At 36.9% G+C, this 20,704-nt stretch overlaps 1 protein-coding gene across 12 annotated transcripts in view; it reads right to left on the bottom strand.

The window, feature by feature from the left end:
- Nucleotides 1–20,704, bottom strand: part of prom1a (prominin 1a) — an 81,636-nt gene that overhangs the window by 23,759 nt on the left and 37,173 nt on the right. For all 12 annotated transcript variants that reach the window (XM_075481922.1, XM_075481918.1, XM_075481912.1 and 9 more), the window contains 3 exons: nucleotides 2,853–2,973; nucleotides 2,311–2,374; nucleotides 1,769–1,858 (listed from right to left, as the gene is read on the bottom strand). In XM_075481922.1, coding sequence (XP_075338037.1) covers nucleotides 1,769–1,858; nucleotides 2,311–2,374; nucleotides 2,853–2,973 — 275 coding nt within the window. The remainder of the gene's footprint in view (nucleotides 1–1,768; nucleotides 1,859–2,310; nucleotides 2,375–2,852; nucleotides 2,974–20,704) is intronic.

Raw genomic sequence — 20,704 nt, 5'->3', positions numbered from 1 at the left:
AGTCTCATGAGACAAGCTGTTGAATTACTGTTCACTTGTTTATCAGTTATCCTTAAAATTAGTCAAGTGGTTCAACTGTGTGTTTGATAAACTGGTTTTTAACATCGACATACATACACAGAGAAAGGACAAAGTGTAATGTATGCTTCAGCTACACACGTTCAGGCTCACAACATATCTACTTATTATAACTACCAGGCCTGAGCTGAGCATATCTCATGAGTATCTGTTCCAAACCCCCCATACTATAACATTTAAGATAGAATAGCTTTGAGGAATAAAAAAATAGTTTTCTTCTGTTGATAATGTTGCTGTTTTTAGACTACTTGCCTAACAACTGAGAGCACTGCAGGGCAGCAGCCAGTGTTAGTTATCAATCAAACAGCCTGCAGTGAACTTTTAAAATTAAACGAGATAAAGAATGAAACAGCACTGGCATCCTTGAACAGAAGTAAAAATGCTACAGGGAAAACAGTAAATAGCACTGTGAAAGCACACATAGATGCTTGAAATCCACATTCAGCTGTACCTTTCTGAAAAGTGCATGCTTTTTTCCCCCCTTTCTTTATGTTTTTTTTTTCAAAAATTGAATAAATGAATCCCGGTCCTTAGCATTTGGACTGTTCTACATCATAAAATGCATTCACACACGATAACAACATTCCCTGGGTGTTCGGCTCTGCCCCAGTAAAAACCTAATTGACTCAAACATGAAAAACAACCTATTATCCTCTACCACCTGCCTGCTGTTTGTTCTTTGTTGAAGATGTGGAAAAGGCAAACAATTTACATAAAGTTAAAATATTTAAGTGTTTAATTAATTTGCACAAATGTTCTATAATTTTATTAAGGGGAAAAAAAGGGAAAAAGTAAAAAAATAAAACAACACAATCACATTTTAACACTCACTTCACACCGGGGGAAGGACATTTGAGATATTAAGATGCAGGTTAATGATGGTTTGGAGTTTTGGATTCCATTAACTTAAAACTGCACTAGGTGAAGTTTTTATGGAAAGAGAATCATGTTCCTTGATACTGTCCATGTAAATGAGAAAATAGAACTTCTCTTTGCCCATAAATACAATTTGATGGCAAGAGAAGCACAAAGTCATTTGAGCATGCAGGAGGTGGTGAATTTGACAGCACGAAAAAATATGAAAGCATGCCGGACTTATGGACAGGAGAACCAGCCTGAAAATACATTTCGCTTTCTCTTTACTCATAAATCTTAAAGAGGACCAGCTTTAGATTCACGAGAAATGGCTTTTAATTGACGTCATTGTCCAACTTTTTAAAACATTGCCTAGTGCAGTTTTTTATATATGAATTGTTGTTCATTAAGATGCAACTCAGGGCTTGGGTAGGTCCAAGGGCTCAAGGAAAAGTACAAAAGGAACAAATCACAGGAGAAACACTGCTGTCATAGTTCACAAAGTCGGGAACAGAGGATTGTGGGTCACTGATCAGGTGCTGAATTACTTTTACCTTTGATGGCTCTCTGGATTTTCACTTTATAAAAAAAAGCATAAAATACAAACATTAAAGAAGAACTAGAGCAATTATTCCAAATAGGTTGGTGTACTACTTACAGAAATGAATGAAATGGATTCTGAGACCTGTATAATTATCACAGAAAATGTCCACATAAAAAAAAATCTGACTCATTAAATAAGTGTGTTGCCTTATTTGCAGTCAGGATATTTGCAGCTTGCAGTTTACAGTTCTTTGATTGTAACTGTAAGAAGAAATTAAGTGAGAAGATGTACCTCCAGCCATGTTGAGCACTTGTTCCATGGCAGGATGGACCTCCTTATCTAACTGCTCGTGTATCCTTCCTCCCAACAATGGACCTATGTCTGTAGAAAAGACAGAAATGGATCAGCTTTACAAATACAAAAATAGGCCAAGTAACTCTATTATAGAGTTACTGCAGTCCATGTTCAACCTCCTGGGGGTGATCTCACTATAGAACAGTCTAATCTTGGATCTAATGATTTGCTGATGTGCAGAGACTGTACAATTTGTTGGTGAAAGCTTAATCCTAGTTCTGATTTTTCAAGTCTTAACTTTCAAGAAAGAACTGCCTGCAGGAGAAATGCAGGATGAATACTCAAGAGACCTTCTACAACAGTCACAGCTGTAGCTATATAGACCCAGTTATGTCACAAATCTATGGCGAAAACAAGCCATTGAAAGTACAAACAGTAAATTTAGATAATAAGCATGATATACAACAGAGTGTAGGAGCTCAGTGAATCGTCTATGTCCACTTAATTCATTATTAGAGACAAAGAGAAGATCTACTTACTATCTAGGTCATAGATGACTTTGTTTTTGGCTGTGGCATATTGGGATATTAGGTAATCAATTTGCTGCAAACAGGAAAAACAAAGCAGAGCAAAGTCTTACACATGAGAGCACAAAAAAATGAATTAATTTGTCCCGTCATAGGTTCTGAAAAACAATTACAAAAAATTACTTTCATTTTTGGTCACAACGAAGATATGCATCACATTTGTCAAAATTAACTTTGAGCTTAATTGGATTTAATTCTCAAAATATCAAATGAAACCCCAAAAATCCGACAAAAACTTTTGAGCTTCAGAAATTTCATGGATTGTGTAGAAACTTACATACTTTCATTACAGAAAAAAATATATTCTATGGTCCAAACATTTTCCCTTAAGTCTGCCAAGTTTTAGACTTTTATATTTACTGAGACTGAACCATTTCAGTGCTTTACCATAATCATTCAACCAGTTTAAAAGCAACTATTAACTATGCAGTAGCTGTTAACATAAACTCTACCCACTATTGCACAATACAACAACTCTCTGACGTCTGTCTCACCATTGGTGTGTCATTAGCGAAGGTGTGCAGGTCCCTCATGTTGCTGTTGACCAACCGTCGTATGTTCTTCACCTGAGAGCTCAGGTTCTGGTTGGCAGCATATGCACACAGCACTCCAATCCTGAAAACAATGGACAAACATAAATGCAGCCAGCTGACTGTGACTCCTTAAGTCTCCCTGTGTCATTAGGTAACCCTGCCTCTCCCGCGATGCTTCAGTCAACACAGCAGTGAGTTTCATAGAGCGGGTGATAGCATGTCATCAGCAGCAGAGGTCACTGTTCACCAACATTTTTACTGAGAACACCTGTAGAGCTTGCTTAATTTCCTTAAAAAACCGACGTTGCAGAAAACTTGCACCATTACTTCTAGTTCTTCAGATATAAGTTGTTATTGTCTTCCCACATTAAAGGATTTTATCCCACAGCCACGATAATCATTCAGTTAGTTTCTGCCCAGAAGGCAGTTGGTTGTTGACAGTATTCTCTGAATTCTCTCTCAGCAGTTTGGAAATGCAGGTGTGTCTACATTTAGCTCTATGATCCTAACTAATCTATGGTCCTCAAGTTGTAAACATATTCAATTTAAATGTGAAAACACAGAATTACATAAAGTAAACCATTAGAGTGAATCTGTTGCGTACTTCAAACAGATATGAGTAGCTCACTACAAGGCTTAATTAGCTTGAGCAACATCAAGGGAAAAACAGCCCATAACATTAAGCTGTATCCATGACTCACTCTCATCCCAGCTGAATTTTCTGCTCAGCATCCTACAGCAACCAAAGCAATGCAAGTGTAAGTGCGGACATGTGCTTTTTCTTTTTTGTGAGTATAATTGGAAGTTCTCAGGGTGAATATATTTGAAAAGGAGGGTAAAACAAACTTCTGTACGATGGATCCTGAGGAAATCAGGACCACGTAACATGGTGAATCTTTATGGGAATGCTTTATGGAAATTCTTCAGGAGAATAAGCAGCTTTGTGAATGATGTAAGATGACTCGCAGAGACGAATAACAAAAGGACTGACTCATATGCCACTGGGAAGGCTTAGATCAATAGAGATGAATCAGGGTGTTGTGACTCAATCTATAAAACGCAGCAGACGTTCTGTGCGTCTGTGTCTTTGTAAATGCAACAGTGGCGTGTGTGTCTGTGATACGGTGATGGTGGTGCGCACAGTTGATCTTTTTCATCCCGCGAGCAGCTACCGCTGTGGATATAATCTAATCAGACACGAATTAAACTGAATACATTTTCCACATCAGGGATTGTTATGTCTGTTTAAACGTTGAATGGACGCGATACTTGATATTTTCTGCTTCAAAATTGGATATACATTTAAAAAAAATTCTTCCTACATTGTTGAATGTGTAGTTAGCTGCACACAATTATGTCAAATGTGCATCTTCTGTCTGACCATTAGTGAACAATCTACAATCATTAAGGTTTGGGCTCCCCTCGCCATGGTACATACTTATTAAAGACATTAAAATGCATTAGAAACCATTCTTCAAATATTACTACAATTCTAAATTCATGACCCCTCTACAGCAGTTCTGGATAACCCCACAAATAGATTTGCCATCTCATTTAGTTGTCAGCTTTAGTTTTTCTGTTTGACTAACAATTTTCAAATACTCATTATTAGCACTGAATGTTTAAGATCTATCACTAATTTTGAGTGATGTTTAAGCTCATGGACTAAAGGCAATTCTGTTGTATTTGTTGAAGTAGTTAATGTGGGTTTTGTTGACTAAAAAGTAGTCATTGTAGTCATTGTTTTATTGCAGGGGGAAGTTTGACTGTCTTAAATGACTGATTTTTCTTTTACAGGAATTTGCTGATGGAATCCAATCTTTTCTTTATATTGTGCCACTGGCTGCCACACAACTGAAACCATGTGTTGTCCCCATTCACAACAGTTATTTAGATGTTAATTTCATCAAATGCCTCCAGAATCAAGGTCTCGCTGTTTCAGTTATCGCTTTAAATTCAGCACATCACAGCTGTAGAGTGTTGCTGTGTTGATCTGAAGCTTTCTGCAGGTCTAACTGAGTCTTGCTTTGCTGTTCTGCCCAGCAGGTGATCACTTTTATCTTGTTCTTCAAGCTTTGTTCTTGCTTTCCACAGTCCCCTACAACATTTCCTAATGACATTTTGGACAGTGTAATATCTACACTTTGATGATAAAAAAAGACGCTCTCTGATGCCTGAAACCAGGGGAAGATAATAATCATTAAACATAATAATTTCTCAAAACTCAAGAATGAATCAAACTCTGAAATGTTTGATAGCTCACGTATCTTGATGAGCTAAATTCAGGGCCAATGTGTACTGAGACCCACACTTTTGCATATTCCACAATTACTTAAGTCCAATTTAAATGTATTTCTGGTCGGTTGAGAGGATTGTACTGGTTTATGTTCTCTTCAAAAATCTACAAAATATATGCTCAGACTCAAACCAGATCATTGTGTAATTTAGTTTCTGAATATTTCCTAAATTCCTCTGGTAGTCAATAAATTAATTATTAACTAACTGACTAACTGACTGATCAGCTGAAGCTAATTAATGACAGAGAATCAGGAAATCACCATTATTTATGGTCAATGTAATTTCTACTTAATCTATTTATCATTATTGTGATGTGAAGCGTAGACATGTGATCACTGGAGATGTACTATGCTAAGACTTTGGCAACAGATCCTGTGTATCTTGTTAATTGTGGGAAAGGGTCTCTATAGACTGGTTCTAGACAGTCCTGTGGATGTTTGACCAGATTAAGCTCTGGATTAAGTTTGGAGGTGGGATTAACATGTCAAACTCTTTGCTGTGTTCTTTGTCTGCAACAGTCTTTAGGTGGGTGGTTTGCTTCAAAGTAACATCCATGTAATCGCCAGGATTCCAGCATTATTGGCAGGAAAAAAAACAAGGTGTTATTCACGTCACCTGTCAGTTGGAGGTTGTTGCTGATGAGTGTACATGCTAATGAAAATGAGGATCATTAGTAAGTTAATGTTCTACATTTGACCAAGATTAATGAGCAGGAAAATTGTCAGAAAATGTGCGGTGTGGGTCTTTTTTGTTTACAGAACATAGTTAACAGGCTAAATATGCGAAACCACTGCTACGGTCCTGACAGAACAAATATGTTCCAGGATCGCGCGCTGCTCCAGGGAGTAAAACTCTTTCATCTGCATGTCACCGAGCTGCGCCATGTCTCGTGGAATTGCGATGATGTTTGTGGTAAATAGTGAGTGGGCCGATATAGCGAACACTGTCATCGAATAAGTGAGACTTAATGTGAAACTAGGCCAAACAACTAGGCTGGGACTCAGTGAAGTGGAGCCACTCGTAACCATGGGGAGATTCAAAATGTGACAACAAAAGCCTTTTGTCTAACACTTTCTCTGCCCTCTCCCTGTCTCTTTCTCACCCACAAGTACGCTGTTTCATAAAATTCTATATCCCTCTGTATTTTCTACACACACACACAAACTCACTCACACTTTACTTCTCGCTTGTATGTGGTGTTTTTCCCAAAGCTTAAACTTTACTCTCATATGTCTAGCTGCTCTGGCTCCTCTGTTTCCATGTGTCTTTCACTTCACCTGTAATTCTATATACATCCACAGAGAATGCCACAGTTGTTATTAAACTCATACGTTTTTCCTGCATCATCCATCCCTCTCATTTTTTTCTTCTTCTGCCTCCTCTTTTGCCTGTCTCTGTTGCATTTCTTTCTCCCGTTACCCACCTCCCTCTCTTTTTCTTTGTCTCTTCCTCACTCTGTCTTCCTGCTGGTGTCTATCAAGGTCACTGGAATCTGGTGCTAAACAAAGAGTCTTTGAGGAAAAAGCAAGGAGCTTTGGAGCTGACAACTGTCCACCAACTGTTAATGTTTGGTTAACCTTTTAGATTTATCACTGGAGAAGTATAGAAATTAGATTAGAAGTTAAAACTGACTGAGACGAATATACACATCTATAAGTTTTAATTCAAAATACTCAAACTAACAAAGAAAATTTAAATGAAAGACACTAAATAACAGAAATCATATGAGCTGAGGCCGTGTACAGCTTTTGAGTATTTCCATTATTTTCAATTTTGCATCTTCGCAGATGCATTTAATATTTAAGTCTGTCACTTTCATTTCACCTTAAATGTTGGGTCTTTTTTTTAAATACCTGGGAAATGGTCCAGTCCATATTTATTTAAAATCATTATAATAATATAATAATAATTATTATTATAAAATAATTATTGAATTTTTTTTTTTAGAAAGAATATCTAAAAATCTTGCATCACAACAAACTGAAGATTTTAGTTTAAAGGATCACTTTTAGGGCATGGAATGACTCAACTCTCTTCCTCTGGGTCTGATTCTTATGAGAAAATAGGCTGGAAAACATTGTAAATTGAAGTATGCTTCACCTGAATGGCTCACGGAAACATCATTTTAGATATTTGGGTCTGAAAACGAAATGCTATAGTTGAGTTTTTGAGTGGATACTACCTGTTTTTTTCTTCAAAATATGTCCCTTTTAAAATACTCAATCATCTATTAACATAACTACTATTTAAACCTCCTAAATCTAAACTTAAATCCCAAAATATTCCATAGTAATCTTTAGATAACCTTTTGCTCTTTAATCAGTTTACTGCATCTTGAGAAATGAAGTCACTGGTTCACTGTTTTGGTGCATCATCAGATTTCTTTGGGACTCCTTAACTGACCCACTAACTGTGGCAAATGGCTGTGTTCTGACCGCAGGGGATCATTCAAACACAGCGGCAGGAGGATTTACCTTCAACAACTCTGGAAAAGGACCTTAATTTCTGTTTGAGCAAAAGCCAAATGACACATGAAACTCTTCCCTCGGGCTTGAAGCCTCACACAGCAGATGAAGAAGAGCATTGCACTAGTACAGTGCCTCAGAATCTAGGCCATTACTGGGGGCTGGGAAGTGAGTGTTACATGGTCTGGTGGCTCCATAGCTTTTACAAACTCCAACAATGGCCTGCATTCAGCATGACTGTAGTTGCAAGGCTGGGACAGTTGCCTTTCAGCCCCTCCCTTGTTTCACACAGCTGAAACTGGCCCTCTGTTATCTTTCAAAAAGAAAATAACTATAGTGTATAGCTATAATTCTACTGTCCATGAAGTGCATTTATTTTAGTGTCACACAGTAAAATGTACACGGTTTTGTTGCCACATGTTGTACAAGTGACAAAGGTATTTACCAAGGCACTCTTCAGAGCAACATCCTGTCATTTTACATTTTTAATATCAACATTTAATGTGCCAATTCTACCTGAATGACCTGTATTTAAAAGCTCAGGAGAACAGATAGATTACAGCTCAGCAGCTTTATTCGTATGTATGTGAAACAATAAAACTGCTGACTAAAAGTATAGAATCAGAACTATGTTTTCTGACACATCCTGTGCTCCACTTTCCCTGGACAGCCTCTCTTACATATTTTAAAATAAATTATTGTAAATAATGTTGTTAGTCATCAATTTATTCCATTTATCTAGGGTTTGACTTCAAAAAGGTACTTTTATGTAGAAATACACACTCTCAGCTGCTATATCAAATTCAGCCCTTGTTAGAATTCAGAATTCAGTTCAGCCTCCTGTTTTCGTTATCACTCCATAACAATGCCATTGTCCCCTCAAGCAGCCATTGTCATGTTCTTTGTATTCGCTGCTTTATTTTTCTCCTCAGTTTGCCGGATCACAGTCTGAACCCTGCCTCCCAGTGCAGCACTGTATCCTATGAAGAATTTAACCAGACAATGAATACTTCAGCTGTCTGACTCCAAGGCCTTTCATGCTATTTTGCTCTGTTTCCTTTTCTCCTCATATGTAGGCTGTGCATCTTGCCTCCATCTAACGACTGGCTGCAGTGGTGTGATGGATGACAGCAGACTATTAATTACACAATAAACCTGTCCTGGGATGATGTGAATGTCAATGTTTGACACACACAACCTCCGGGGCACAGGGTTGTGCAAGCAGCCGCAAAAGGTCACTGAAATACAGAAGTGTTTAAAAATGGCAGAAGGGCCAAAAGACTGAAAACATCCTCTAAACTAAATGTGATTTTATTACTAAACTTGTACTTTTTCTCCACTGTTGACACACTATGTTTTAAAATATATCAAGTTTCACGGTCATAAGAACTGGGACATCAGATTTAAACTTGTTTTGTATAAATCATACATGAATTTGGATAAATGTTGGGAAAGTTTTAAAGTAGTACACGAGTTAAAGGACTGATTATCACCAATGCAAATAAGACAGCAGCTGTCGTTGCTACATTTGTGAGATGTAGACTGATTTTATTGTTTTGAATATAAGCTTCATGACTTGAATATGAGAGTTAGCAGATTCTGAAAAGCTTGTTGATTATACATTGTTGTATCAATCATTTTAAGTAACAGTGTGTATGCTTTGATAAAAGATGCCAATAACTAAACATGCTTGATAAGGTTTGGAAGAAGTGTGTTGAGTTCATTCTGATGATACAACTGTGTTTCTGCTATGTGCTTAAATGTGCAAGAGTTGACGCAACACCAGGATTTTGAATAGTGATGAGACAAAACAAAGCTAAAGTGTAATTAATATACAGCAAAAACTCCTTATATATAACCAAGAGTTGTGATCTTAGATATACTCCAGCTTTCAGTCTTATTGATCTTGTTTAGTTGATAAATTCCCATAAAGTTAAATCCTTGTAAGCAGTTTTTACTGGGTAGTTTTGAAATATTTCAATACAGGTTAAAAAGACATAACATGATCACAAAGTGTCTCCTGCAGTGCAATTAGCATGATCTTCATGTGAAATAACGAATGAATTAAGACTAAAAAGACAAATTATTAAATATATGATTGCACGTATTTGTTAAATTAGGGCTTGTGCTGTGAGACATTTGTTTTACTTGGTAATGATAACTACACTGACAAATGTTACAAATATAATGAACCTTCCAAGCAAATATTGATAAATGTCAGCTGCCCAAAAACAAATAACATATGTCAAGAAATGAGTGATGGATTTCCAAGAGCAGGTTATTTACTTTGTAAACAATGACTCAACACTTTTAGTTTAACTACACTTTATAAACCTCCACCAATGAAACATCTACTGATGATTTACATTTGATTATTCAGAGAGTAAGAGAAGAACTTGAAGTTAAACCCTTCCCAGGTTCTATCACGGAGTTCTGGAAAGTGAGATTAACTGAATCACAGTGATCAGTTTTACTAGTGCGGTACTTAGTAAGTGGCTCCTCACTTATTAAGTAAAACTCCCACATTCTGGAGCTCAGTGTCATCTCGGTCAGTGAGAGCAGACATAATTCCACTACAAAGACTTTTTCACAAAATTAATGTGGAGTTTTAAAAGGAATTTACATAGAAATGTGAATAATTACACCTGAAAGCAAATGCACAACCACATGTGGGCTGAGTTCAGTTCATTTGGGCAAATAAGAACAATTCTAAGTCCTGTTAAGTCTGAAATGTATTGTGTTTGTGCAAGGAGTGGCAGTGTAATCCAAACTCAGCATGCACCTTGTGGTTATTGTTGCACAGTGTGCCAATTTTTCCATTATAGTTTGGGCAGAATCAGCGGGAAATGTAAGCAATGAACATTAACTGTGATTAAATGCGGTGCTATATATTGTATGTAGCCTGCATATTTTTTCTAACATTTGACGGGTATCATTGGCTGCAGTAAATATAAAAACAAGTCTTAAACTGTTAAACTCGCTTGCAGGACTTCAGTCTACTCTTTCATTGATCTGGATCCACAATCTTCTTCTGCTCTTGCCAACGGGCTATGATCAACGAACCAGGCTGAGTGCTGCTTTCTGCCCCCTAGTTGTGTGCAGATTTCCGTAATGACGTTGCACAGAAACCAATTTATATACCAAGCTAACAATTGTCCTTTGGGCATGTCTGGAGCTTCGGGAAAAGTCTTGGAGACATGTACGGCCCATTCTGAACCGGAAAGCTGTGCTTTCCTGCGGCGGCTCAAATTGTGCGTCCTGGATGACAATTGGGGGTCATCAAGTGCTATTTTGATTGTTCATACCCTGCTGACACAATGAGACCCAGCAGCAGTCTGTTGCTGCTAGTTCCTCACACTGGTTTGGTGTATACCAGGATCTTTCTTTTTGTTAATCATGAGGCTAGTATACAAGAGTTTATTACTGGTCAAAGTAGCTGGTGGAGTAGAAAACCTTACCAACCATAGACACAATTTTTATTTTGCCAGTGGCCTCAGTTTAATTCCTCACCCCACTGACCGCACAGTTAAAAACATAGTAACACAAATAAATTAAAGACTATCTGCATCAGAAATGCTATTTCTGGGTTATAAATCTTCCAAGCCAAGCCTCCCAGAGATGGGGAGCACTTCTAAGCCATAAACCACATCACCGAGCCATGCAGCTTTCCCTTCTCATATCTGCAACAATGTGCCATATCATCATTACTGTAACACAAATGTCCAAATAAATTTACAAGAAAGCTTGACAGAGCCTGCGAACATCAATTAGTTTCACTATGGGAAACGCTTGGATTTGTTTGTTGATTTGTAGACTGCAGAATAGAAAAAAATGTAACTATTTCAGGGGATTTCAGCTGTAACACAGAAATGAGGGAGCTATCGATTGAAAAAGTGTGTTCAGGATATGTGATAAATTATAGGATGGGTTGTGCTTTAAATTTTGACAATAACCTCTCCACTTAATTAGCTCAGCAGTGGTTTGCGTAAAGCTGGCATTGTGTGGGGACTGTGTGCTGTGAACATCGTGGAAGCAGAGAACTCTGTTTATTAATGGCAAAGAAAACTCGTAACAAGGGACTACATAGACCATGAATAAACAAACACAATAAAGAATCAATTCCAACAGAAAGTAACAATCAAGCTTCAGGGACAATCTTTCGAAAATAAAGGGGGCAAAGGCATATTATCATGTAATCTGGTTCTCTCTTGGTGCTTGAAAGATTGTACACATTGAAATACTTTAAAGGGAAATGGATCCAATAAAAATAAATGCTCTGCATGAGGCTTTGCTTAGCCTGTGCTTGCTGTTTTAGCTTTTCTCTTATTTACTGCATCAGTATTACACACATCTCTGCACCACTGTGACGAGAAAATGACAAAATTCACCTGGTGTTTTAAACAAATTGATCCGGGAAAGCTTGAAACATATCCTGTTCAACTGTTCTGTCCACTTTAGATTGAAGATGAGATTGTAATATCTTGTCAGTGTGAGGTTAAAACACTGGACTCCAGATCTCTGATTTGCTGCCCCCGAGCTATTTTTATTCTTTTTTTAGTGACTTGCAGATGTTGTTTGGATCATAAATTATTTCTGTTTTCCAGATTAGAAATATATTCAATCCAGTCAGAGCTCTATTAGTCATTGGTTGCATTAAAGAAATTATATTCACATTTTAGAACCACACAGACATGTGTTGTGATGGGAAGGTGGGCACAAAAATGGAAGATACATGCAGAAGTAATAACTTTTCATTATGGCAAAGTTTAATGCAAACACTTTAACCATTAAACTTCTGTACTGACCGAAAACATGTTGAGTACAGTTAGATTTGCCACCACTGGTCAACAGTATACCACAAGCAGTGTGGCTATTACTTTAGCTTCTCTCTTGAAACAGTACTGTATTAATTGAACTGAAAACTGTGTGGCAGGTTAACAACAACACCAACATATTAAGGAGGAGGTGAATGAAACTGAAGTAAAACTGAACACTAAGCTTTTCAAAGGTTACACAGCTGAACCTCAAAGATAAATGCATATAATTCTGTATACCTTAAAGTATTTTTAAATCATTCACACTGTCACACTATATATGTGGAATATGTTCCTGTTTCAGCAATTCACTGCTTAATTTTTCAGACTAATGTCTGTTTTTTTTTTTTTTTTTTGACTTTTTGCAGTGATCCCAGCAGAATTGACTTCCCATCTGGATCCAGCACTGGGAATGAGTTCCTCATAAGAATCTCCCAGTAGCATGACATGTAGTCGACAAGTGACATCTTCATAGTTGTTGTGATTTCTTTCATGACAGAATTAAGTTAATGCTCATCACACTATTAATGAATCCTCTAAAAATAGCCCTACATGTGATGAATTCCAGAGGGAGGCTGAGCAATGTGTGGGTTACAGGAAGAAGAGGATGTGTGGGTCTGTGTTTGGCTGTGTATGTGCGTGTTTCGAGGTGACTAATTAGGTGCGTCTTTCTCGATGTGTGTCTCAGAGAAAGCAGGAATTTGTTTATGAATTTGTTACAGCAAAATGGAAGACTGAGAGTTTGCTCTGTAAAATTAATGGTGCCTCTGAGATAAAAAAGATAGACTGCTGAAGTCTTAAATGTCAGATGCTTGTGTTTTCAGTTAGAAGTGCATAACGTAACATTAAAGATGTGAAGAAGTTAAAACAGGCAAAAAATTTGTGTAGAAATAAAGATTAACAAATCTGCGTTTGTGTGTAATTCATCACAAACGCAGATGTAACAAATCATGTGATTTGATTTCCCTTTGTCTTAAACTCTCTATAATATAATTTCCAGTTTTTACCTTGACAACAGGCAGAAATAAAAGTGGTGTAAGTAGACTTTAAACAACAACCACTCAGTCAAAATTTATTTTTTACGTGAAAGAAGGATCACTCAGTTCTCACTATAAAATTTCCTGAATTTCACCCCAGTTAGTTAGCAGATTAGCTCTTGGCTTTCGGTCAAAGCCTTCAGTGTTTGAAGCAGGTTACGGACAAGGCATGTTGATGGTATACAAATACTCCTGCTGTTGTGTTGTTTTGGTGCTTTTGTGTGTACACTTTGGATGCTGTTCCAGATAACTGTTTCCTGGTGATAAAAATTTGTTTCTTCTTATTAATTGGGCTGCGTCATTAATATTTCAGCAGAATTCAGTGCAGATGTCTGAACAGATAAATAAGAGAGAAAATACAGTGAGACTTGCATGAAATTAGTTTTTACAACTCCAAAAAGCCTGCACAGCCTGTGTAAACTAAACTGACACATAAAACAGGAACTAATTTTACTATTCAGAGCAAAAGGTTTGGATAGCAAAGTGATCATGTTTCAAAAGAACTGGTCATCAATGGCAAGGTGGAATTAAACTAAACCAGGTGAGAAAAAGGACTTGAAACAGCATGGCAATAAAACTGCGTAATACACTCCGGTTTACTGTTAAGATGATACATTTTCATCTCCTCACCACTTCTAAATAAGCTAAATAACTGAAAGAAAAGTCATATCCCTGAGAAAAATAAATAGTGTTTTAATAAGAAATGATCTATATGGTAAAATATTCATTCATCTGAGTATGAATTTGGTCAGAAATGTCAGTTTACTGACATAGATATTTACTATATTTAGATGTAGTTAGACAGAACTGCATCACACTGAATACAGCCTGATGGTATATACAATAGATGCCTGATTTGAAGATAAGAAGCCTTTGTTGTTGTTTTCAGAACGTACAATTATGAGGCACTCCTTGCATTGCATAAAAAGGAACACAAACACCATATTTATACAGCCACAATTCACACATTTTAATGGAATTCATTTCAAAAGGCAGGTTATAATATGCTGCAGTGCAGTTTATCATTACAAAATACTGCACAGATATTACACAGGACCCTCAACCCATTAACTAAGAATATGCTAGCCAAAATCATCAGGACTGGAAAGGATGAAGTCATTGAGTGTGTTTTTTGTTCAGATTTTTGGCTTTTTTTTTTATTTCTCACGTTCTGTATTTGTTAGCATGACTTCCTGATTTATTTTTAAATTATATTAATTTGTTTGTTCCAGTTAGTTTTTGCTTTTCCTGTTTTCTGTTTTCATCCAGCTGCTGTTAGTTCCTCCCGTTCATTTCTGATTGTTTTGCCAGGTCATTGTCATTCATCCATGGTTTTCTGTATGGACTGTGTGAGTTTTTCCTGCACCTGCAGAGTCCTTAGTTTCTCCTGCTCAGTAATTATCAAAGTTTATCATTTTGTCCATCCTTATCTTCTTCTTTTGCTCCTGTGTTTGGGTCCTCTCAGCTTGATAAATACTCATTTGTTTGTGGATACATCATATTTATGCAGTACATCTAATTTAGCTTTAATTTGTTTTTTGGGGGGTTTCCATTTAAACAAATGTCAAGAGTGAGAGGACAAGCTCTTCAAAACTAAAATGACTCCTTAATATTTATGTGCAGGGTGCTGAATGCTCTGCTTACTGCTGATTAGAGTCTTATGAATTAGACCCTATGTCATTAACATAATAAGCATGTATTACTAAGCCCATAATTCTAGGACCTTTTGTGTTAATACTGCTGGGCACCCAGTGACTGAAATAGACTGCTAAAGTGCATGCTGGGTAACAGCATGAGACAGGGGTCTTCCACTTGGCTGCAAAAGGAAGGATCTTCTGTTTTTTTATTATAAATCTATGCAGACATCATGTGAAATCAGAGCCAATTAAAGACTGAAATAGCCACTGCTACCATTTTAAAAATGCATGGTGTATATTACAATAGCTGGCAGACATAATGCAACATGTCGTATCAGTATACAATACTATAGTATGTAGCTAATATGTGAGATGCATGTGCTTCATCTTCACATGGATCGGCTCCTAAGAAGCTGCAAAACAACTGCAGCAGTGGTGATTGTATTCACAAGATTATGAGTGAACACATCCTGAAATAATTTTTTTCTCATTTTAGCAAAAAATGAACAGATCTGCTACTAAAATATACCCTTTCTTTGTGAATGTGCATATTATCCTCGTGACAACGCTTTTCTTTATTTCTTTAGGTTTTAGGTATTATAAGATTAGCTAATAAGAAAAGGCACGTCTGGACCAATAAACATAATTAAATCTGCATGATCACAAATATGCGGATGATGATTAAATTAAAAACAAAGAATACACTCAATAAGCCTGGGTAACATGGCAATTAACTGTAGTTTCATAAATCCAGAGATTAGCTGCCTTCATCGGACAAAATTAAACTCTAACAGAGCCATTAATGTACATTCATTATTATTGCATCCAATACCGCAATTCATCTTACTGTAAACGTGACTCTAATTGGCTGTTTACTGTGAGGGAGGCTAACACTCAGAACTTCCACAACTGGTCTCATGTTAATTTTGCTCTTCTATGGATATATATCCAGATTAAAAGCAAGAGAAGTAAGGTCTATTAATCAGCATATGCTTGTTTAGATTTCAGTCTATATTTGCTTAAATAACATTAAATGCTGAAAGTGTTTTTGACAAGTCTTCAAGTCTCAAAGCCTAACCTCGGCCCATACGATGTAGCATTCAAAGACAAATAGTGGTGAACAGAATGAACTGAGCCTTACATCTGCTGTATCTTTGGTATATTTTTAAATTCTATTTATGTGGTGCTCTTGTAAACAAAACAGTAGTGCATGTGTTTTCAGCATGACTAGCCTCAATGTGAATTAAACCCCAAATCCCTCCAGCACCTCTTAAGCTAGTAAATATTACTCATTCACGTTTATATTCACAGCTTACTGGCAGTTCCTTTGACATTTGCCCTTCCCACAGCAGCGTAGAGGAAGATGCAAGAATGAAAATGTCCCTGTTAGAGGTTGGTTTCTTACCAGTTCCACTGATAAATCAAGTAAATCATCTGAAACAAGGTGATATTGTGAGGTGTAAGTACCATCATTTAAGGTGCCAGAATATAATTAACACACCCCGAACATTGTAGCGTATGGCTTTGACATGCAGTAACTAACCATGTTTCGAGAAATGTTTGTACAAAAAATGTATCTAATAGTTTGGAAATCATTTAAAGTTTATGTTTACTTGAAAATAGCACAAATAAACTGATTAATGCTATATTATTAAAATATCTGCTAATTTTAAGAGGTTATAAAAAATTTAAGAGAAGGGCATTAAAAGACTTGAAAGGTTGTATTGCTCTAAACAAACAAAAATCAACATGGTTACAGCTTATTTATGTGACTGGGTATAAAAGTAGCATCCCTGAGTCTGTCATGCTTAACTTCTTTATCCACAAAAAAACTGCATGGACAAGTATTCAAGGCTTTGAAAATGCTTGAAAAACTGCAAAGAATTACATAATCTTATCACCTGAAAATATCATTAAAAGATTCAAATCATCTTGATACATTTCTGTACACAAGAGGGACAAGACTGAAAACCATCTGCGAATGGCTGTCATCTTTAATCCAGCTCTGCATTAAAACCAGATGCATTTAATTTGTGGAAATCACTGCATAGGCTTAGGATGTGTCTGAATCCCATTCTCACCGAACATGGCTCATCGCTGCGTCAAAAACAGAAAAAAAGATTCTAAACTGTATAAACAAATGCAGAAACTCTTATTCCTTCTGTGAGCCTGTGTTCCTTTAAGAAGGACTGATGCATAGTGAAAACTGTGGTCTGATATTCTGTTATTGGAAATAATTGATGCCGCATCCTCAGGGCTTAACAAGAGAAGCATCCAGCTTGTTATCAAAATATATTTCAAAACCCATCATCTGTGATGGTGCGTGGGTACACATGTGGCTAACTTGCACATCTGTAAAAGCACCATTAATTCTGAAATATTTACAAAGGTTTTAGAGCAACATGTGCTGACATTTAGGGGAAGACCTTCTGTATATCAGCAGGAAAACATCAAACCATGTTCTGCATGTGTTATAAGACCCTCACTGTGTAATGAGAGGGTTGTGATGTGTTCAACATACTCCTGTCCCAACTCCCCAAAAAATCAGATCGAACATATCGACTGTATATTAAAGCAACTTTTTTGGAAACAGGGCTGTAAAACATCTGTTAGTTAACAAATCCTCCCAACTCTCATTTCATTCTCAGTGACATGGTGTAATTATTTCATCCACTACAAAGGTGATTTCAAAGGTCCAAACCTGCCCTGCTGTCAGACTTAACACTCACTTTTTAAGTTTTAAATTGGCCTTAGTCTTCAGATTCAGTTGCTATCAAAGAATATAGTTTCATCGTCAAAAATGGATGTGTCTCTTGACCAGTTCTGATGTTTTTGGGAAAGTGGATGAATGGTCTTAAAGCACAGGCAAGAGCAATGTAGACCCACAAGGCAATTCAGTATTTCTGGGGTACTTTATTCAAACTTGGAGGTTCTTGGCAGTCCACCTGTCACAGTTGAATTTAAATTCAGTTATGTAGAAGAAAGAGAGGCGGTTCTGCGTATCCTATGGCTGTCTTTTTGCTTTGCTGTGCTTTCACTGGACATGAGTATTATTCAGAGGTGATTGTGACTGCTCTCTGCTTATCAGAATAGGAAAACGCATTCACTTATGTTTCAGTATATCAGGGTACATAGTATGTTATCACAAAAACTCAGAACTTAGGTAACATGTCGAGCTTGTTTGACATTTCTCATGGGGTAAATGAGCCTTTATGCCAGGTTGAGTTTTGACAGGGTAATCTGCATGCCAACATATATAGCCCATGGCATTGAAAAATAGCTGGCCTATGAATAAGAAATTTGCTTGGAAGCCAAGGTGTCCTTGAGTGCAATTTGCAGCACACACATTTAATGCATGAATACTGAACTCTTCAGGGATCCCATATAATAAGCTATCTAAAGGTCACATACTTGATAAACGGGTTACTAAAAAAAATCTGACCTCTGCCCACAAAGCTGAGGTAAGAAGTAATCTCTGGAAGGTTCTGTGAAAACTCCCCAGCAACGACTGCTTATCATGGAATATAAGGCCAAAAGAATATAAGTGTATTCGGTCTTGTACCGTTTGTTAGAGTATGTGGTGCCAAACTCTGATATTTTATCACTTTGTTTTTGTTGCATTGTCTGTCAGCTTATCCTCTGCCTTTCCACTGTGCTCAACGTACCTGCATGTCTTCCTCCCCTTAATCTGATCTTAACACTTCTTTGAAAATAAATGTCACTCCTGCCACTCCTCTGTTCCTGGCTGTCAGCTTTCTTGTGCAGTAAAAAGCAGTCTTTTGCTGGGCTCAGTGCTTCCCTCCACAGCCTGTAATTGCTTCATTAGATCCTCTGCTGCATCTCTGCTTGGTAGCTGGGGAGATTTAATAACTGTGAGGATGCTCTCAGACTCTTGCATCTGGGCTGCTAGGATATTGCTTGGGAATTTCTTATAACATGAAGACAGAGAGTCAGAGTCCATCAAACTAAGTATACTTCTAGTTTCCTTCAGCCGAGTATAAAAGCCAAACACAGCTCTATAAAAGCTTTTAAATTGAGGCTACTTTTCCAGACTGTAAATGAGAGCAGAATGAAGATTGATTTTTCTGTTGCCCATTTTCTGAAAAGTGTGTCATTATTTTACAACACATCTGTTTTGGTGTTCTTTTGCTACATTGTGCCAACACCTCAAAGAGCTTACACTAATCTTAATTTGCCTGTCATGTCTAAAAGGTCAACCCACCTTAATTATGTGCAACGCTGTCAGTGTTGTCCTGGATTGATTGTGTGATTGAAAATATAGTTCAGGTTGAGCATCGCTGGAGGTATCATCTAAAACTCTTTGACAACAGCGGTTAATCATTATTTTCCCTTAATCACTCAGCCCTAACTCTTCGTACTTTGTCTAACTTGCCACTTATCCAAGATGAAGGAGAAAATGAAACCCATCACCATATAACATCTAATAAGAATGATGAACTCATTATGAATCCAAACTCTATTAAATTGAAGATTACATGACTCAGTTTTGATGTCGGAACAGTTCAGATCTTACACACTTGTTCTTCTAATCTGCAGCCTTTTGATTCAAATGGATGAACTGCAAACTACTGCATCATTAGTGAAGTTTCTACAAATCGTCGGTATATTAAAAAAGCTTCCCAGCATGCAACTTTTTCAGAGTAAAAACTCTCTTGAGACTTGCATTTCATAGTTTGAAGCAATTGTAGATAATGAAATCTTGCTGTGTATCTTTATTGTATTAAATGAAGTCATGATTGTTTCCTGTCAGAAATAATGACAACCGAGAATAGAAATAGCATCCCATTTTTTCTGTCCCATTGTATGTGTAGGAGGGGGAGGGAGCAATCTGATAATATTACATTATTAAAGATTTATGCTTTCCAAAGGACCGCACTGATAGAAAATAAATAGCATCATTGTTAAATGTTTCCTACTCTGCATAACTAATCAAATACCTGAAAGATTGTGGCATAATTAGGGTGACGATCGACTAATACATTAATCATCTATTATTAATATTATGTTTTAAATGGATAGCAGTATTGATGAACACTAAAAACAAGTGAACCATCTCCCTAACGAAAGCATCAAAGCAGAACTTTGTGGGAGAACATTCAGAAGAAAACATATGCACAACTAATCTTGTGATCACATGACTTCAGTTAAATCTGTGGGCAGAACGATTTAGACTGTGGATACGGATTCGATGTCATAAAGTTTCAACTTTACCTGCAGAACTTGTTCATTTTTTTTTTTATTTAACCAAGTTGCACGGAGCAGTCTTGTCTGTTGTCATTTTACTGACTGATTCAGACAGGAGCAGCCATGACTGTATCTTCTGTCAAATAAAGAACCAACTGTTCAACTCTTCTACATGTTGAGTTTTGCTTCCTTTTGTTTCACACGTGGGTTCAGTTTCTTTTGTTCAGAACTAAATTGTTGCCAGTGTTTTCCCCTTATCAGTCCAGTTCTATCTGTACTTTCTACAGCAGCACTTTTGCTTTTGTTGAATTAGTTTAATGAAATTTCATCTAAGTTATTCATCTTCCTGGAACCTTC

This window comes from Odontesthes bonariensis, chromosome 13, assembly GCF_027942865.1.
Source record: "Odontesthes bonariensis isolate fOdoBon6 chromosome 13, fOdoBon6.hap1, whole genome shotgun sequence".
Lineage (NCBI taxonomy): Eukaryota > Metazoa > Chordata > Actinopteri > Atheriniformes > Atherinopsidae > Odontesthes > Odontesthes bonariensis.
The sequence above is the reverse complement of the archived record's forward strand: the minus strand, read 5'-3'. Positions and strand labels throughout refer to the sequence as shown.